This window comes from Cladophialophora psammophila (assembly GCF_000585535.1).
Source record: "Cladophialophora psammophila CBS 110553 chromosome Unknown aczJe-supercont1.2, whole genome shotgun sequence".
Classification (NCBI taxonomy): domain Eukaryota; kingdom Fungi; phylum Ascomycota; class Eurotiomycetes; order Chaetothyriales; family Herpotrichiellaceae; genus Cladophialophora; species Cladophialophora psammophila.
Window position 1 is genome coordinate 1,744,700 of NW_006912923.1, and position 16,331 is coordinate 1,761,030.

The following is a 16,331-nucleotide window of genomic DNA, read 5'->3' on the forward strand; positions in this document are numbered from 1 at the left end:
ATCCGTCCTCCGTTTTCTCTCGTTCTTTGCCCGTGACCAGACAAGCAACGGCACCAACGAGCATATTAAGACTTACTATTCTTCCCCCCAGATCTGTTGCCCGAGTGCATGAGCCATGGATTGATCCAAGCTCATTGTGGCTCAGTTTCAAAATTCTCCGGGACCCGTCCGTTCCAGAAGGGAGGAAGGGCTGGCTGCGTGGTCTGGTCTCTTCGTGTTCGGCGTCGCCTCCTCGAGTTACTCTTGCGACACCCACTGCTGCACACTTTATTACCAGAGGCGCACGGGCTCAGCTCGGAGTCTCTCTCAGCTCGCATCATCACCATCATTTCCTCCTTGACTGTTTCGCTCCAGAAACTTGGCATGGTTTTCCCATTCTAGTCACTCGCTGGACTTGGATGCATTGACTGCTCTCTGCTCTCTGCTCTCTGCTCTCTGCCACCACCGATTTTGTCTTCTCCCTCGTCTGTGCATATATCTGTAACGGGTTTGTGTGCGCCTCACATGAGGCGATGAGTCCCACTTCCAACAACAGCGCTGTCGACGACTCAAGCGCTCCCATCGAGGTCACTAGCTCGCTAGTAGCCCAAGATAGTCCTCGGTTGCAACTGCAATCTCGTGCGCAACAACACCACCTCTCCTCCACTGCACCCGTCGAGATGTCGAACCTTTCTCCCGACCCTTCTGCCTCCCCTGATGCACCACCGTCCTCTTCGTCTCCTCCAGAAACAACCACGTCCTCGCCTGCGCATGAGCCTCAACTGCCACAATCGCTCGGTCCGCAAAGAACCGACACGAACACCGCAATGGTTCAGGCTATGAATCCACCTCCACCGTCTGCTGCAGTCGCCGAACCCCAGCAGAAAGTGTCAAGGCAGTTTTCTACCGCGATTGGCCCTTCCTCAGACGAGACGTCACCAACCGTCCCCGCCAAAGACGAAGCACCAGCACCAACTGCTGTAGGCCCAGCCTTGACGGTGACCCTGCTCCTCACCTCAGGAGCACGGCATCCCTTCAAGCTGGACAACAAATACTTCGCCAAGCGCAACGTCGAGGTTCCGGAAAATGATCCGTTTAACCTAAGCGTCTACAAGCTGAAGGAGTTGATTTTGCGCGAATGGCGGGAAGAGTGGGAGACAAAACCGTCCAGTCCGACTTCCATCCGGCTGATAAGTATGGGCAAGCTATTGGATGATAAAGCATCCCTAAAAGGTGAGCAAATACGTCTCGAGAGTAGGAGAAGACGAACAACCTCGTGAAGTGGTTCGTTGCTTGTTCACTTCAGATCTAACTTCTTGCTACCCTTTGGCGCACACACCAGATTACAAGTTCTCCGTCGACGCACCGAATGTGCTGCACATGACAATCAAACCGCAAGACTATGTTGAAGAAGACGACGCCAAGGGCGGCAAATCCACATACTCAGCACACCGCGAGGGTGAGGGCAGAAGCCCCGGCTGTCGTTGCATCATCATGTGATGTCTCCGCCTCACTTAATCACAGATGCTATTGCTTAAATGCGATCCGAAGAGGCCATGTTATAAGATATGAATTGGTCAAGTACGAGTGAATAGGAAAGGAGAGCCTGAACGAAGGTCACTGTGCGGCGGAAAGAGATTTTGGTCTCTTTTATTTGGACCAGCGAGGGTAGTTCCTTCAGCTCCATCCCGAGTTTCTTGTGGAAGAATCCATTTTTGTCTTGAATTCATGGCATGGCGTTGGTGGAACAGACGGGATTTTGGTATGTTTTTAGTTGGACCGGGTCTGCGAAAGGGTGGAGAGGCGGATCTCCATTATATTCCCACCATTCTATCTGCACCTCTCGCAGCTGGTCATTCTCGGGGTTTCTCAATGCCACGCGGATCAAAGAAGCAGGAGCAAAAGACGAAGGAGCCGGTGAGAAACTGGGGCAGAAGATCAAAGTTCTCCTTTCCAACGCAGCGACCGAAAGCATCTGAGAAGAGTTACATTGCAGCACGGAATTCGAGACTTTGCTGTATATAGAAGGACGTGAACGGCTGTCGGGCCATGGACGTCATGCGTCATATGTGCAGCAGCCAGGATTTGGTGGATGAAGCTCTCGTCCAGGGGCCAGAGCAGGCAGGATCTTGCAGCATTGCAACGGAGTACATATTGCGCGGGGCACGAGGAATACACATCTTTTTGCGTCTCTTTCATCATCGTCGAAGTCAATATCAATGCCGTTGACATTGATACACGATGCCTTTCCTGTTGGGTTTCCTCAGAGCGCTTCCATCTGTCGCAGGATGGATAGATAAACGGATGGATGCGATCTGTATGATCGATTGAGATCAGTTTGAGCAGCCTCCACGCCCGCCCTCGCTTTATTTTTCTTCTTTTCTTTTGGTATCCCCCATCCTAGTACACCGTACTCCCGTACACCGAGCGGGTTCCGCGCGAGAATGAAAAGGGTATGCATGTTCTGCCAGGCCAGGCCGGTCCAGTGTTCAGGGTACAATATGGAGCGCGTTCTCCCCCTTTGCCACGTAATTCAGATCACCACCGCTGAAGGGGAAGGCTCTGAGCGTGCCGTTCCCATTCTTCTTGTTCTTGTCCTTCTCCCTCTCCTTCTCGTCGATCTGTAGCAGTGCTGGCTTACACGGGGCAGCCAACCAGCCAATCCACCCACCAGCCGCAGCCCCTCACTCACCACTTGCCCATCCCGACCTTTCGTTCCATCTCCTCCATCCACCCGACCCCATGTCCGTCGCCGCCCTGTCCGGCTAATCTCACCCCGTCCTGTCCGGCGTAGACGTCCTCCCAGCTAATCTCCGTGTCCCGCCCCGTCAATATCTCCTCGTGCACGCCCGCCGGCCTGCCGAGCACGGAGGGCCGAAACGAGTCCGCCTCCCGCACCAGCTTGAGCTCCATGCCGCGGCGGAGCGGCTCTGCAATACCAAAGTTGCGGCGCAGGAGCTGTAGCCGCGTCGCCTCTTGTGTCGCTTGCCAGTTCGCCAGGCGGGATTCCAGAGGGTGCGTTGATGCGAGTGTTTGTGTGGTTGGGGAAGATTGGGGGGGAGGGTACAGCGAGGCACGGAGCGTGTCGTGCAGGCCTGGGGCCGAGGGCGCGCCGCGGTCGAGGTGGTCTTTGGACTTGGTGCTGGACGAGAGCTTCGAGGCTGTCGTGTTCGATGTGCTGGTTGGATGCGTTGCTGGAGGGGCGACGCGGAGAGACTGGAGACAGACCGATCGTGGTATCGTTAGTATATATTACTTTCTAATGTGATTCCAGGACCTTTCTCCCTCGAAAATGGTCTCTTAGAGCTGGGGTAGGTGTTTCCTCTTCTAGGGGCACAACTCACCATGACGGGCAGCGTGAGAATGGAATGTGGAAGATGGGATAAAATGGTTGAAGGCTCGAATGAGGTCAAGTTCTCCAAAGTCGGGACACACTGAAGCCTTGATAGTCAAGGAAAACTCAGATTCGTCTAGGAACCAAAAAAGAATCCCTGTGAATGTTGTTTAGAGGTGGGAAGGGGGGAGGAGGAAGATACTTGTACGCTTGTGGCTTGTAGGTAGAATCATTTAAATCTCATTGAAAGGTCGGGCTGCAGGCAACGCAACGGATGTCGCGTTCCTTTGATACTGCACTATACGGCCGCAATACTCCGCAGTCTCGATTTGTACGGTAGAGTTTGGCGCCTGCTGGTGCAGGAGGACTCGATCTAGCCTCGCTAGGTATTCTAACGTACTGGGCACAGCACGCAGTAATAAGTTCATCTTTCATATCCGGGATATATCATTCATACATCCTAGCTAGGTACCGGGTATATGAAAGCTCCACGCTGCTCTATCTCTAACCTCCATCCTTCATCTTCCATCCTCCATCACCGAACGGTGTGTCCAAGCCCTTCTAAACAATACTGTCTAGTCACCCCGTCCGGCCCTAGCTATCGAACGATTGCTCTCGCAAGTCTCATATTTAAAAAAAAAAACAGACATTCTTTGGCTCCTCCTTCGCCACCACATCTTTCCTTCCAATTCTATTCCTCTAACCAATCCTCCTTCTCCTCTCCTGTGCAACTCGTCGAGGACCCTGGGCTTTGGGAACCATCAAAGGAACATCGTCCGCTATCGCAAGGCAGGCTAATCCTTCCCGTGGCCCAACTCTGTCAAATCGGATTTCAGACTATAAGCCAGTCTCTCCTCTGCCTTGAGGGGCGGATTGCGCGCGGTCTCGTCAGGCTGGGCTGATTCGGGGATCTCGTCGGAGCCGGTGGTGGAAAGATGGGAGTTAGGCATAAGGGTGGTGTCATCATGTTCCTCTACCACACCAGGCTGTTCAAGCTGCTCCCGCATTTCGCGCTCGCCATGACCAACATCCTTTCTCTCATCTCCCACGTGCTCCTCCAACAGCTTCTTGATAATGTCATCCTTGACAAGGATCCTCAATCCATCAGGGATGATCGTTTCGGGCTCGTCCCCGTGAGCCAAGGTATCATCATGGATAGCAATATCGGAACTCTCAGTCTCTGCGAAATCCTTAACGTTCTCGCTCCTCTCAGCCGACGCATCACTTCCCGCCATGTTTACAACGGCGGGTGAAGGCGGTGCTAGTGCCGGGCGTGTACAGCCCAGAGCCAGGCACTTGATCCTTTGATCGAGGTGGCTTGGATTTCTCACGGGAGCGGCTGCGGCGAGCGAGACAATTAGCGCTGAAACCGCAGCAAGTTTGTTGAATGCAACCATAGTGAAGACAGTCGCTCTCAGTTGTAGGAGTGATGACGTCTCAGGAATCGAAGAGCTTTTGATCTGAAGAATATGAACTTTGAAATGCCGGGATGTTGGAGCAGCCCCGTTTCGACTGCTGGAACTTGCGAAAGGGTCTTTTCTGAGATAATAACAGTGTAGGTGTGCAATATTAGAGCTGTTGAGAGAATATTTGCGGTGCTGAAGAAAATTTTTGAAAGCAGAACCGGGAGGGTTTATATGCTTTTGAAGGTCCTCTTCATCTAGAGAACCTTCTGATGTCGAGATTCGTGCTCCACTCCAACCAGAGTTAACCGACCTTCTGAGTTCATGGAATCCACAGGTTTTGACGGTGCCGCCTCGTATGTATGCATGTACTGTCGGATTTGTTCGCACTTGTGGCCTCAGCAGTCTCCGGATCCATGGATCTTGACCGGCTCGGCGAATCAGCAGCGATTCCTGCTTCAAAGACGCCAGCCTTGGCCACCATTTGGTGCGTCAGAGCCAGCTAACAGCCAAAATATCTCTCTTCCATCCACCTCTTCTCATTGTCCTCGACAATTCTGGCAACCACCACCTTGATCTTGGGGAAAACCGTCATCAACCTTTTCAGACCCCGTCGCCCAGCCAGGCATGTGACGAAAACGATCTTTTCCTCGGCTGCGCCGTGATCAACCAAAACCTTGACAGCCATCAGAGCAGCTCCACCGCTGGACATCTGCGGATCAAGAAGCATAATTGTTTCATGCTCAGCAAGATCAGGAAAGAGCTTGAGGTAGTGCAGTTCTGGTTCACCGGTGCGCATGTTGGATTGGATAAGTAGTCGGCCCGTGAGACAATCTGGAATCGTTCGCTTGAGGCCGGTCTCCATACAGCTTCCGCCTCGAAGAATGACCACAGCAGAGACTATGCCAGCCGATTTGAGTCCAGAATATTTACAGCCTGTTGCAGTTATTATGTTCATCGCGACATAGTGGTGGCAATCGAGAGCTTTCTCGATCAAGAGCGCTGTCAGCCTGTCAAAGTAGAAGACGAAATCGACCTGGTCAGTTATTGGGTTTCGCAGAATTGTTGATACTCCGACGACTTGTGGTGTTTCGCCGAGGACCATGACGTTTTCGGAGAAGGTGTAATCTTCACTGTGCTGGCCCAGTTTCTCTAACTCTGCGTTATGCCTGATGGACTTCTCCTTCAAGATCTGTCTGGTCTGGTTGACAATCATCTGAATGGCCATTTTGTTCTGCATACCTCGGGGTACTATGACGTCGGCAATCTCTCTTTGTGGATCGACGTATTTCTGGAAGACGGGCTTGACGTATCTAAACCACTGCTTGATGACCCCTTCAATGGTTCGACCGCGCTCTCTGACATCACGGACGATCCGCCTCGACAGACACACATCTGGGTCGGCTTCGACGAAGATCTTCATGTCCAATAAGTCGAGTACGCGGGGATCGTGTAAAGCTAGGATGCCCTCGAGAAGCACAACGTGCGGTGAATATATCGAAACGGTCTTGTCTAACCTCTGATGTTGTTGAAACGAGTAGATTGGTATGTCTGTTCTTTTCCCTTGTTTCAGGTCTATCAGTTTCTCCACGAGGAGATCAAAATCGATGGATTCAGGCGAGTCCAGGTCGTACTCATTGCGATGCGCCATCGCATTTTGTCCCGGAGTTAACGACTTGTAGAATGAATCGATAGACAAGATGATGACCCAAGGGAGATTCAGAGATTGCACGATTTCCACGGCCAAACTTGTTTTGCCCGAACCGGAAGATCCAGCTATTCCAATAATGCTCATGTCGGCCCATGGTGGGGAGTAGTGTGCTTTCTGAGGTATCTCTCCAGCACTAGCAGCTTTTCCAGCTGACGCAAGGATTGAGAGATTTCGCAGATCTGTTCCATATGACATCTTGTTATTCAATTGCGAACCTAAGGTCCCAAATCAAGGAGTTTGTGAGGTGCACGCGAGTTCAAAATCTCTCGGGCAGGGCAGTTGCTTTAGGGAAGAGCAAAATGATGATGTCTTTCAAATCTTAGAGCACAATGAGGAGCGAATGAAACCACATTGAAACACGTCAACGCCAGTCGCCAGTCAAACGCAAATTTCCACGAAGTTATCCTGAGGAATCTCTGGGGCATTTGGCTACGAAATGAATGGTGGAAAGCTGTATGAGATTGGATTGTGCAACCGCAAGACAAGGTGGGTATCGGAACGGAACAACGATGTTCCATTATGTGGGTGACATTTCGTAAGAGATTCTCCGCATTCTCTTTTCACTACCTCGTACTCGGTACGGAGTTCTTCCTTCCATCTCGCTCTCCCTGCCAACCATGTCTCCCTCTAAGCCGCTCTGATGGTCTGCGATGGACCTCAACAACCTGTCAGCAAACTGGAAGAAACTGCAAGCGACGCTCAACAACAGGACAGGCAGCTTCTCCACAAAGTCCTCGTTCAAGCATGGCGTGAAACGCAAACGGGAGGACGTCCAGAATATCGCCAGTAAATCCCCCGCGGAGCCCCCGAAAACTAGGAAGAGACCACACATCCACAGGGCCATGGCTCTCGATGGCGACCATTCTACGAGACCATCGTCGATCCAAGAACTAGAGAATCGCGACAACCTTCCTCGTCCACGGCCACCTCCTCGTGAGCCATCGCAGAAGGTAAACGCGGGGCTGTCTCCCGAGTATGTTTACTATTCCCCTCTCAGTGGCCTATCCTGACACCCTCCTTAGGGTAGAAATTGGCAGGTACGTTGCCCTGGATTGCGAGATGGTCGGGGTTGGCCCGAACCCAGAGAGAGAATCCGCACTCGCCCGTGTCAGCATCGTCAATTACAATGGCGACCAAATCTACGATTCCTACGTTCTTCCACTTGAGACCGTTACGGACTACCGAACGCATATTAGTGGAATCTCACACAATCACATGAAGACTGCCAGACGATTCAAGGAGGTTCAAGTGGAAGTGGCAAAGATCCTAAAGGACAGGGTTATAGTTGGCCACGCCATACGGCATGATCTAGAAGCATTGATGATCAGCCATCCTCAACGAGATGTCCGGGATACAGCTCGCCATCCATCCTATCGAAAAATAGCAGGAGGTGGATCACCGCGACTGAAAATCCTTGCTTCTGAATTGCTAGGTTTTGAGATACAGCAGAGTGAACATTCCAGTGTCGAAGATGCCCAGGCTTGCATGCTACTGTTCAGAAAAGACAAAGCCGCTTTTGAACGAGAACATTCCAAGCGATGGCCGGCACAACCTCCTCCCGAAAGAAACCAGGATGCGGAAGACCAGACGAAACCTCGTAAACATAAGAAAAAAAAGAAGAAAAGAAAGCATTGACCAGAGCAGCAACTGATTTGAAACAGACAATGGGCACTTACCGCTAGGAGATGAAATATCACATTGGTATGTCCTCCATCGAATTTATGGTTTCTCCACGCTGCCATCATGATCGTATCGGCCAATATCCTGGTGTTAAATCTAGCATTACAGTAAACGAATTAATTCTCGAGAATCTCACATGCCCATAGCTGGCAGCGTGGCGTACCACGAATACACCTGCCCGTATCTTGGGATTGCTAACGGCTCAAAGCTCGGAAGGTGACACGATAGGCGGTCTCCTAAACCGGTCATGGGGCAAAGCTGCCCCAGCAAGTTTCACTATCCGAGATGTGGTCTGTAGCTTTGATTGTGCGTTCAAATCACCTTGTCTGACGTCCTCATGTCTGCTTCTTCCAAGACTTCACCTCGCGATCCGTCTCCCAGTTGAAGGACTGGCTTCCAAATTGGGCAGGAGTAGGTAATTTCTTGAAAGAAAGCCGTGAATATTCGTCCCTGACACCACAATGAGCGACTGATATTCAATGGGACGTTTACAAGGGCATTCATGCACCGTAAGAGGATCAATGATGATTTATGGCTATCGGGCTAGCATAAAGCTTTGCGAACTGGGTAAACACATGACTTTCGTGGTATAGTCAATGATACAAGCACATCGCAATTGACACGTTGCGCAATCTGTGTTAGACCACAAACTGATGCCTTAATTATCCAGAAGCCTCATTTCCTTTTGAACCTGCTCCCACCCAAGTCCAGCCATATCACTAGGTAGTTCAAGGTCGCTCCGAAGTTTGTCCGGGTTACATAATTGGAATTTTTGACGCGTCGTTCAAACGATTAAGACGCGCCTCAGACTCAAATCTAAGCCTTCCAATCCAACTCTCCCTACGACAACCGATAACACTGCGTACTCTGCCGTCTCTGAAAGTATCATTGAATCATTGGAAATGCTCGCCTTGCAACGGACCGGAAATCCTGGAGATAAATGCACCGTCAACATCCTCCCTTGCCGCATCCATCATAATGGGCCAACCAAAGTGACGAAGAGATATTGGTCGCCTCAGTTCGACAAAGGTGTTTTTTTCAGTGTCTCTGCCTATACATTTTGAGCGTATACTAACTTTGATACTGCAAGATGGCACGGCAACCTCCTACTTTCGAGGCCGCAGGCTACGGGGCAAAGTCATAAAATTACCCGCTGGATATCGAGGTACTATCCCCATGCAAGATTCTCAAGGACGCTGTGGTTAATAGACTCGCAGGTGCTATTGCAAAGACCACCGATCGATATCTCCCACAGCCTTGCAAATCACAGACCGGCCCCACGTATACCGTGGTGGACGAGGACATTGAGATCGCCGATGAAGAAGACGAAGAGCCTCTTGATCCCGTCAAGGTACTTGAGGAGTCGTCAACCTTTGAAGAAGTTATAGTCTGGGGTCATGACACGGTGCCCACTAACGAAGACATCTTTGTGAAGGGGATTGCAGAATGGATCTCCTTTGCGGAGGCGATTCATGTCCATCCCACGAAAGACACCCAGCAGAATGATGCTGAGGATGAAAAAGAGAAGGATAATCGAGACACTTCTACGACGCCGCAAGCCTCAATGTCCTAGCCACGATGAACCTTCAGATACTGCTGCTTGGCTCTCGACCACTCCTCCTTCAGGCGAATGTATTCCTCCGACGCGATACACCGTCTCCAATAACCCTTGAAAATCTCGCTAGCCTCTGCTTTCTCCTTCCTCTTCCCACCCGCGTCCTCTCCGGTCCATTTTCCCAACTGCTTCCCACCGGCACCATATTTCCGGCCTCCTTTGTGGTTGGCATATCGACGGGCGCGGGTCATACCCATTTGGATGAATTTGCGAGTCATGTCCGCCCCAACCAAATCCCCACGTTCCACATACGATCCAAAGATGGACCACAAGAGCTCTGCTGATTTCTGTGCAAGCGGCACAGTGCGAAAAGCCCAATAGGGCAAGATGAGGCTCTTGTATGGTTCAAAAGACAGGACACCCTTCTCTCCTCGTGCAACTTCGTACGAATATCGCAGTTGTGGATCATCTAATGCCGGCGCTTCTAGTGGGAGACTTGGCGACGCTAGACTTTCGATTGTTGTCTTGGGCATGGTTGTGGTGAAGAGTACAAATCATCGTTAACGCAACGCTCAGAAGTGGTTGGGTGTTGAAGAAAGGGAACCCAGGTGTCAGTCTCTCATGACGACATTCAGCTTAAATGACACTACAGCTCGTCATTTTCCAACTACGCTGTAGCCTTTGGATCTCTGATCCGGTACGTTTCCATCAATATCTTTGCTTTCCTCTATGCCTTGAGCTAACATTCTGATCGACACTCGTAGCTGCGCTTAGTGGACCCGAGATACTCAATACAGAGACACTTGATAGCATGACCGCACAGCGAAAGTACCCCAGCCGCACTTGGAAACCACAAGGCAATCTGTCAGATACGGGTGCCGCCTCCGCGCACCTCCTCCCTCTATGGCCAGCCGTTACTCACGCCTCAATTCTTTCGACGACCAGCGCAACGGGTCCGAGTTATTCGTTCGAGAGCATCCTGGACCCACAAGTACTTGGCTAATGAAGACGCGGATTTTACAGGAGTCGAGACTCCATCTAAAAAATTATCTTGGGCTGTGCCAAGGATGTTTATAACCCTCGAAGCCGTCAAATGCTTCAATGCATGGGGTTGTTGAACCAGTCTCTTCAGAAAGACATGGACGAACGAATCGACCAGGGTACGCCATTTGAGAAAATTTACTTCCATCTTCGAACTCACCGGAAATGATACCATTCTTTTCTTCTCCCTAACCACATTACATCGGTAGCGTTGCAGCGCATGATAGAGGACCAGTCTAAAATGCGGACCAGGTTGTACAGAAAATCGAAACTTACAAATAAGGAGACAACAAGCGTTGATTCGGATGATCATCCACCAGGGGCTGCAGAAAGTGCAGGCTTAAGTAATTTGTGCAAGCCACAAAGAGCTGTCTTTGGACAACGACAAAAGTCATTGAACTCTCTAATCCCCCTCCCCCCTTCACGTTATTCTTCGAAGAGTCTTACAGATTGCTCAAGCCTCTTGGACAGAACTTCTGCCCTTGTCCCATACACCACCCATTTTCGAGGTTTAGACGTGCCGACGAGAGGCAGTGGTCACAACAATCAGCCAATAAACATGCACACATGGCCCTGCTCAGCAAACAGGCTCGGCAATTCACATCACACTATCAACGTTACAATGCTAGATAGCCGCTGCCTGCGTGCTTGGTTGCTCGCTTCACGACCAGTGTTAATAAGCACTCGCACTCTGCGAAGTCAACGGAGCTTGATTGTCTCCATTTTGCTCGGCCAATCAGACCCCTCCTCAGGCTTCCTAATGAGGAACCGGCACTATCAATTAGCGTCGCCGACTTGAAGCATTTGGGGAACAAAAACCCCACAATCGTGCTCGGGTTGAGCCTGGCTTCTGCAGACTTCCTCGCTTTCGACGGGCAAGCACAAGGTTAGCTGGCTGAAGACTGCTTTTGTAAGCACAGACCCTTTCCTAGATTCGTTGAGGGACACCAGCCCCGAAGTTTTGGTCGAGGAAGTGCAAAATTGCCTGCCCAAGGCAGCAAGACTCCGACTCAAAAATTGCCACAACAGTAGTACGTGGATTTTTCCTCCCTGGTATCACTACGACGGAGCCGCGTTACTGGAGATAAGCGAAGCTATAGTCGCCATACAGACTACATTGATACCACCCGAGTGGATATATCTTGCTTATGAAACGCTGGTTACTCAAATTCTGGAATCCCGTCTGGATGACTCTGCCTCGCCTAATCCATATCTGAAATTCTCGAACTCTAGAATACAATCGAATTACACACAATCGAAGGTTTGTGCGCAATTCCGAGTGCTGACCAAGAATAGTCGTCAAGATATCGGAAGATGCGTCCTACCGATTGAATGACTCTTTGTCGATTCGAGAAGCCTAGCCCCAAAGCGTTCAGAGTCACCCTGTGCACGAATCCACCACTCGAGGGCCATGCGCCGGAGCGAAGTTGCACTCAACCATCTGCGAGGATAAGGCAGCATTGGACGATCTGTTTTAGTGGCGGTCCCTATGATCATGGTGTATTCGATCTTTCTCGTGCATTCCAATACAGTTCTGAGGGTAGGGGCGAAGTGAAATTTGGACTTTCAAGCATCCAGCCGCCCGGCTCATCCATGTCGTTTACATTTGTGCTTTGCACCTCCTTGAGGAGCTGATTCTCTGCCTCCAGCTGGAGAATTATGGCCTTGAGTCGTTTGATTGTGTCGAGAAGCTCGCGGTTGTGACGGTTCAGAGTCCGCAGCTGCGACTGATGCTCGGCCAAGGTCGATGATGCAGACTTCAGCTGGGCTTCTTTGCGTGCTCGATATGCTCGCTGGGCTTTTCTATTCTGAGCGCGTCGTCGCTTGGTGACTATGTCAGCTGGTACACCTCGCCCCCATCCCTTTGGTTACACCGACCTCGCCTCGAGTTTGAACCACTTCGCATTCCCTGCCATACTGGTCCACAATAACATGTACACCACTCAGCGTACGACTTCGCCTTGCTGCCAATATCGGAGGGCTTCCGCCTTGGGGAGCGGACTCTCCCGATGTCAAGGCTGCGATAGGGCTTGTGTCGGAGGAAAGCGATGTTCTCGTAGGCGACTTCGAGAAAAAAAGAAGGGTTAGAATATCCTGTACGGAAGGACGCGAAGAATAAACTCACTTCGTCCCATTCAGACCCCTCGGCCGCCCAAGCTTGATCGAAATCCGGGGTCGCATACCCCTTCGATGACTTGACGTTATCAATATGATGAGAGGGAAGCTCGAGTCGCATGGCTTGGGCGCATATCGACGGTGAGCCAAGAGAATCCATGCTTCAAAACTGCAGGTTTCTGAGGGTTTGCAATATTTTATGACGCTGTTGTTATGATTCTGCACATGATGTCGTGATCGGCGCGGTGTATTACCTATAAAGCATCTACAGGCTGTGGTAAGTGATTAGGCTGAAAATGGTGTTTGGACAGGGGGGATTGTTAGTTTATAATATGTACACGAATCACTAGGGCCGCTTCAGTTCTTGTGCCCTCAAAGACCACCCGAACGTCCCTTGGCAAGAATAGTGTGGCGCGAATATGCCTGCTCACACCATACCGAGTACGAGGCCGGTATCAATAAAGCCGACCCGTCCCTGGGAACACCACCAGCAAATGGCGATGCATTCGGGTGGCGTTCAGGGTCAGGCTCCATCGACCATTTACTCCAGAGGGACAGTCCGTCCGAGCCAACGGGCCACTACCATGCTCCGTGTCCGTTACGGGGTCTGGGACCGTTGAAATGGATGTGGCTGCGTCAACACTTGCTGGCGAGGCTCGCTGGCTAAGCGAGCCCCTCTATTGCTGAAAAACTTACTGCCTGATCGGGACTAGCACAAGATGGCGACAAGGCTAGCCGCGAACTCGGCGGGTCTGGCATTCCTCCTACAAGTCAATCGTCAGTATATCTCTTTTGATGGCCTAGATGTCCTTTTCCTGCAGGTAGGTAGACGGAGTACGCAGACTCTATAGTTGCTTTGGCTTCAAACATGCCATGGACCTGGCACGGTTGGGCAATTCGACTTCGAGCACAAAGTCCTTTGACGATCAGGCAACGAGAATGTAGGGGGAACAGATATTTTGGGATGCGTCATTTTCTAAACTCCCACGGCGGTGAAAACACAGCTACGTTACCTCTATTGGCAGAGTTGTTATTAATAAAAAATCAGTTCATGAAACTTTTCGACCCATCGAATTCCGCATTATATTCCAAAGTGACGATACTTTTCCAGGCGACCTAAGGCGCTAGGATATGTAGTACTTTCTGTAGTGGCCTGGCTACTTATTAATATTTTGTCACAATCACAAAATTTCAGGATCCAACCGCTTATTCTCTCAATCAATAATAGATTTCATGGAATTTAACATACCTGTCTGTCAGACCTCTTTCCTCGGTTCACTTCTCCACTCAAGCGGCGGCGCACAAAGAAGTCTACGGTGAAAACACTCCTCTCCCTTGAATCCGTGTGGAAGACGGTGGGCAGGCGCAGAGAGAACACGCGCCGCCATGCATACTCACGTCTCCGGTACCAGCCGAGAGAATGCTCTCCTGTGGACGCCGAGGAAGGGGCGAGACCATCTACTGACCGGGTGAGCAGGCGGCCATCCGCTCCGGCTGCTTCGGCTTCCCAAATCGGGAATTCTGCACCTCTTGCTACTGCTCGTAAGGGGGCGTGTAGTGTCGAAAGATGATTGACCCCGTATTTCCCAAGCTGATCCCCGTCCCACATCAACTTCCCGCGAAAGGTAACGTAGATCCGGTCTGCAGGCACCCCAGTCCGGTCTTGAAGACGACTCTTCAGAGCATCAACCATGGTTTGCGAGTCCACCCACATGGCGACGGATGACTTATCAATGCCGTTGACAAAGACCTGGAAAGATTCGTACTCGGAGCGAACAAAGACTTTGTCAGCCTTTCCGTCCCTATGAAGAGCTCCACCAACTTCTGCGGACTGGATAGATGGTTTGCTAGATTCTATTAACAACCTAACTACTGCAGTATGGTCGGTTGAAGAGCTCGAGAAGCTTTCAGGTGCGGCTCGGGAGGGCTCGGGAGGTGCAGAGCTCAGCCGACCAGAAACAGACAGCACGGATAGCGGAAGAGTGAGGATTGCACTAGGAGTTGGGGGGTTTGCGAAAGATGTTGCACTTGTAATCGAGTCGGCAGAAGGTGCCAAACGTCGGAGTGTTGAATGGTAGTTTTTCAGGATCACTCCACGCTCGATGTGGCGGTTTTCTGCCCTTTCCAAGGCGATCAACAAACGCTCAACCTGCTTCTTCGTCTCAAGCACTTCTTGTTCAATCCGATTGACGATGGCTTTTGTGGCATTGGTGTCGGCACTGATCACCTCGCTGTGGCTATTGATACTATGGCGATATTGAGTGTCATCTTGTAGTTAGACAGGTGGGCACGTAGCCTGGCTACCTCGTCTTCAAGGAAGACGAGTTTGACCTTGTCCCAAGTGCCGAGATCATATCCCCATTGTCTTGTGGCGGCATCAGGCTCAGCAGAGTTGGCCTGCTTGAGCAGTTTACTTCCAGACGGCGTGGAATGTTGCGGCTCTAACTTCGGCGCTCGATCATGTTTAATGAATTTCTTAACAATTCTCTGCAGAGCTTTCAAAACTTTCACACAATCCTCCAAGAGTCCATTCGGGTCGGCAAGCGCAGCTGGATGGAGAACATTGGGGCAGAAGTCATGTTCCTGTAGGTGGGTCTCGAGCGTTCCAAGGACAGTGTAGAAGGCTCTGAGATCTTGAGAGAGGAAGAGGAGGTGTTTGGGAGCCTGGTTAATCTCGTCGATCGTCTGGTAAAGTCCGCCGCAAAGCTTGTAGGCGTTTGTCACCAAAGTCGCGACAGCGGTCACGATTGCCAATGGTTCCGGCATTGCTGCAGTCTACCAGTTAGCATCGTCAGTTGCATGTATCTGATACCTTGATCAATGGGCTGAGTGAAGGCCGCGGCGAGCTTCGATGGGCAGCGGAACGCCCATACTTCCTCAGGTCGTACAAAGGACGCCTTTTCTGCCTGATGCGCGGTCTGTGCATGATAGCTAACGACATAGTACAGCGCACGATTTGTGAGGATTGGGCGGGCCATCGAGCCATCAAGGGGGCCAGCAGAGAGGCTAGGCTCGCAGGTTTGCAGGGAGCAGGGCAGGACAGGGCGGCGAGGCGGTTAGGTGGTTAGGCGGTTATTGTTCGGAACATATTACCCAGTACGAGGAGGTATGAGGTACGTATTTGGCAAGTCAGGCGGCTAACGATAGTGTCTCGACGTTCAAGACGTTTCGGCTCGAGCCTTGTCTTGCCTGGTCGACGAGTCGCCTTGCAACTCCAGCGCAAATGTCAGTCGCCGTCCGATTCTTATCTCAGGCCGGATTGTTTGGCATGAACTGCTCCGAACTACTAATCAAAAAGCTTGACCGTGGGCAACTAATTAAACCCCCCTCTCCTCTCGTATTGAAAACATCTATACACTCCACAGCTGGAGCATTGGCACCATAGCCGAGGTTCAGTTTGGAGACTCCCAGGCGTCGACCAATCAAGACTATCAGCATGTACCGAGGACTGCGGATGGGGAAGAGACTGACTGACTCTGCTTCTTCTAGATAGCCTTTACCCTAAGGTCAATG

The 16,331-nt window shown here is 51.1% G+C and overlaps 8 protein-coding genes across 8 annotated transcripts; 3 read left to right on the forward strand and 5 right to left on the reverse strand.

Moving 5' to 3' along the window:
• Positions 1-806: 806 nt before the first annotated feature.
• On the forward strand, positions 807-1,479 carry A1O5_01975 (uncharacterized protein; the record flags this gene model as incomplete). Its single annotated transcript, XM_007742591.1, has 2 exons — positions 807-1,212; positions 1,322-1,479. The coding sequence occupies 2 exons, from the start codon at positions 807-809 to the stop codon at positions 1,477-1,479; spliced, it is 564 nt and encodes a 187-aa protein (XP_007740781.1).
• A 1,188-nt stretch (positions 1,480-2,667) lies between these two features.
• A1O5_01976 (uncharacterized protein) lies at positions 2,668-2,892 on the reverse strand (the record flags this gene model as incomplete). Its single annotated transcript, XM_007742592.1, has 1 exon — positions 2,668-2,892. The coding sequence occupies one exon, from the start codon at positions 2,890-2,892 to the stop codon at positions 2,668-2,670; it is 225 nt and encodes a 74-aa protein (XP_007740782.1).
• Positions 2,893-4,107: 1,215 nt separating this feature from the next.
• On the reverse strand, positions 4,108-4,548 carry A1O5_01977 (uncharacterized protein; the record flags this gene model as incomplete). The annotated part of the gene is made up of 1 exon (XM_007742593.1): positions 4,108-4,548. The coding sequence occupies one exon, from the start codon at positions 4,546-4,548 to the stop codon at positions 4,108-4,110; it is 441 nt and encodes a 146-aa protein (XP_007740783.1).
• Positions 4,549-5,218: 670 nt separating this feature from the next.
• On the reverse strand, positions 5,219-6,622 carry A1O5_01978 (uridine kinase; the record flags this gene model as incomplete). Its single annotated transcript, XM_007742594.1, has 1 exon — positions 5,219-6,622. The coding sequence occupies one exon, from the start codon at positions 6,620-6,622 to the stop codon at positions 5,219-5,221; it is 1,404 nt and encodes a 467-aa protein (XP_007740784.1).
• Positions 6,623-7,077: 455 nt separating this feature from the next.
• Positions 7,078-8,062, forward strand: A1O5_01979 (uncharacterized protein; the record flags this gene model as incomplete). The annotated part of the gene is made up of 2 exons (XM_007742595.1): positions 7,078-7,400; positions 7,450-8,062. The coding sequence occupies 2 exons, from the start codon at positions 7,078-7,080 to the stop codon at positions 8,060-8,062; spliced, it is 936 nt and encodes a 311-aa protein (XP_007740785.1).
• A 947-nt stretch (positions 8,063-9,009) lies between these two features.
• A1O5_01980 (uncharacterized protein) lies at positions 9,010-9,540 on the forward strand (the record flags this gene model as incomplete). Its single annotated transcript, XM_007742596.1, has 4 exons — positions 9,010-9,136; positions 9,198-9,272; positions 9,325-9,458; positions 9,529-9,540. The coding sequence occupies 4 exons, from the start codon at positions 9,010-9,012 to the stop codon at positions 9,538-9,540; spliced, it is 348 nt and encodes a 115-aa protein (XP_007740786.1).
• Positions 9,541-9,676: 136 nt separating this feature from the next.
• A1O5_01981 (uncharacterized protein) lies at positions 9,677-10,195 on the reverse strand (the record flags this gene model as incomplete). Its single annotated transcript, XM_007742597.1, has 1 exon — positions 9,677-10,195. One exon carries the CDS (start codon positions 10,193-10,195, stop codon positions 9,677-9,679), a length of 519 nt encoding a protein of 172 aa, XP_007740787.1.
• Positions 10,196-14,058: 3,863 nt separating this feature from the next.
• Positions 14,059-15,584, reverse strand: A1O5_01982 (uncharacterized protein; the record flags this gene model as incomplete). The annotated part of the gene is made up of 2 exons (XM_007742598.1): positions 14,059-15,037; positions 15,100-15,584. 2 exons carry the CDS (start codon positions 15,582-15,584, stop codon positions 14,059-14,061), a joined length of 1,464 nt encoding a protein of 487 aa, XP_007740788.1.
• Between the last annotated feature and the right edge of the window lie 747 nt (positions 15,585-16,331).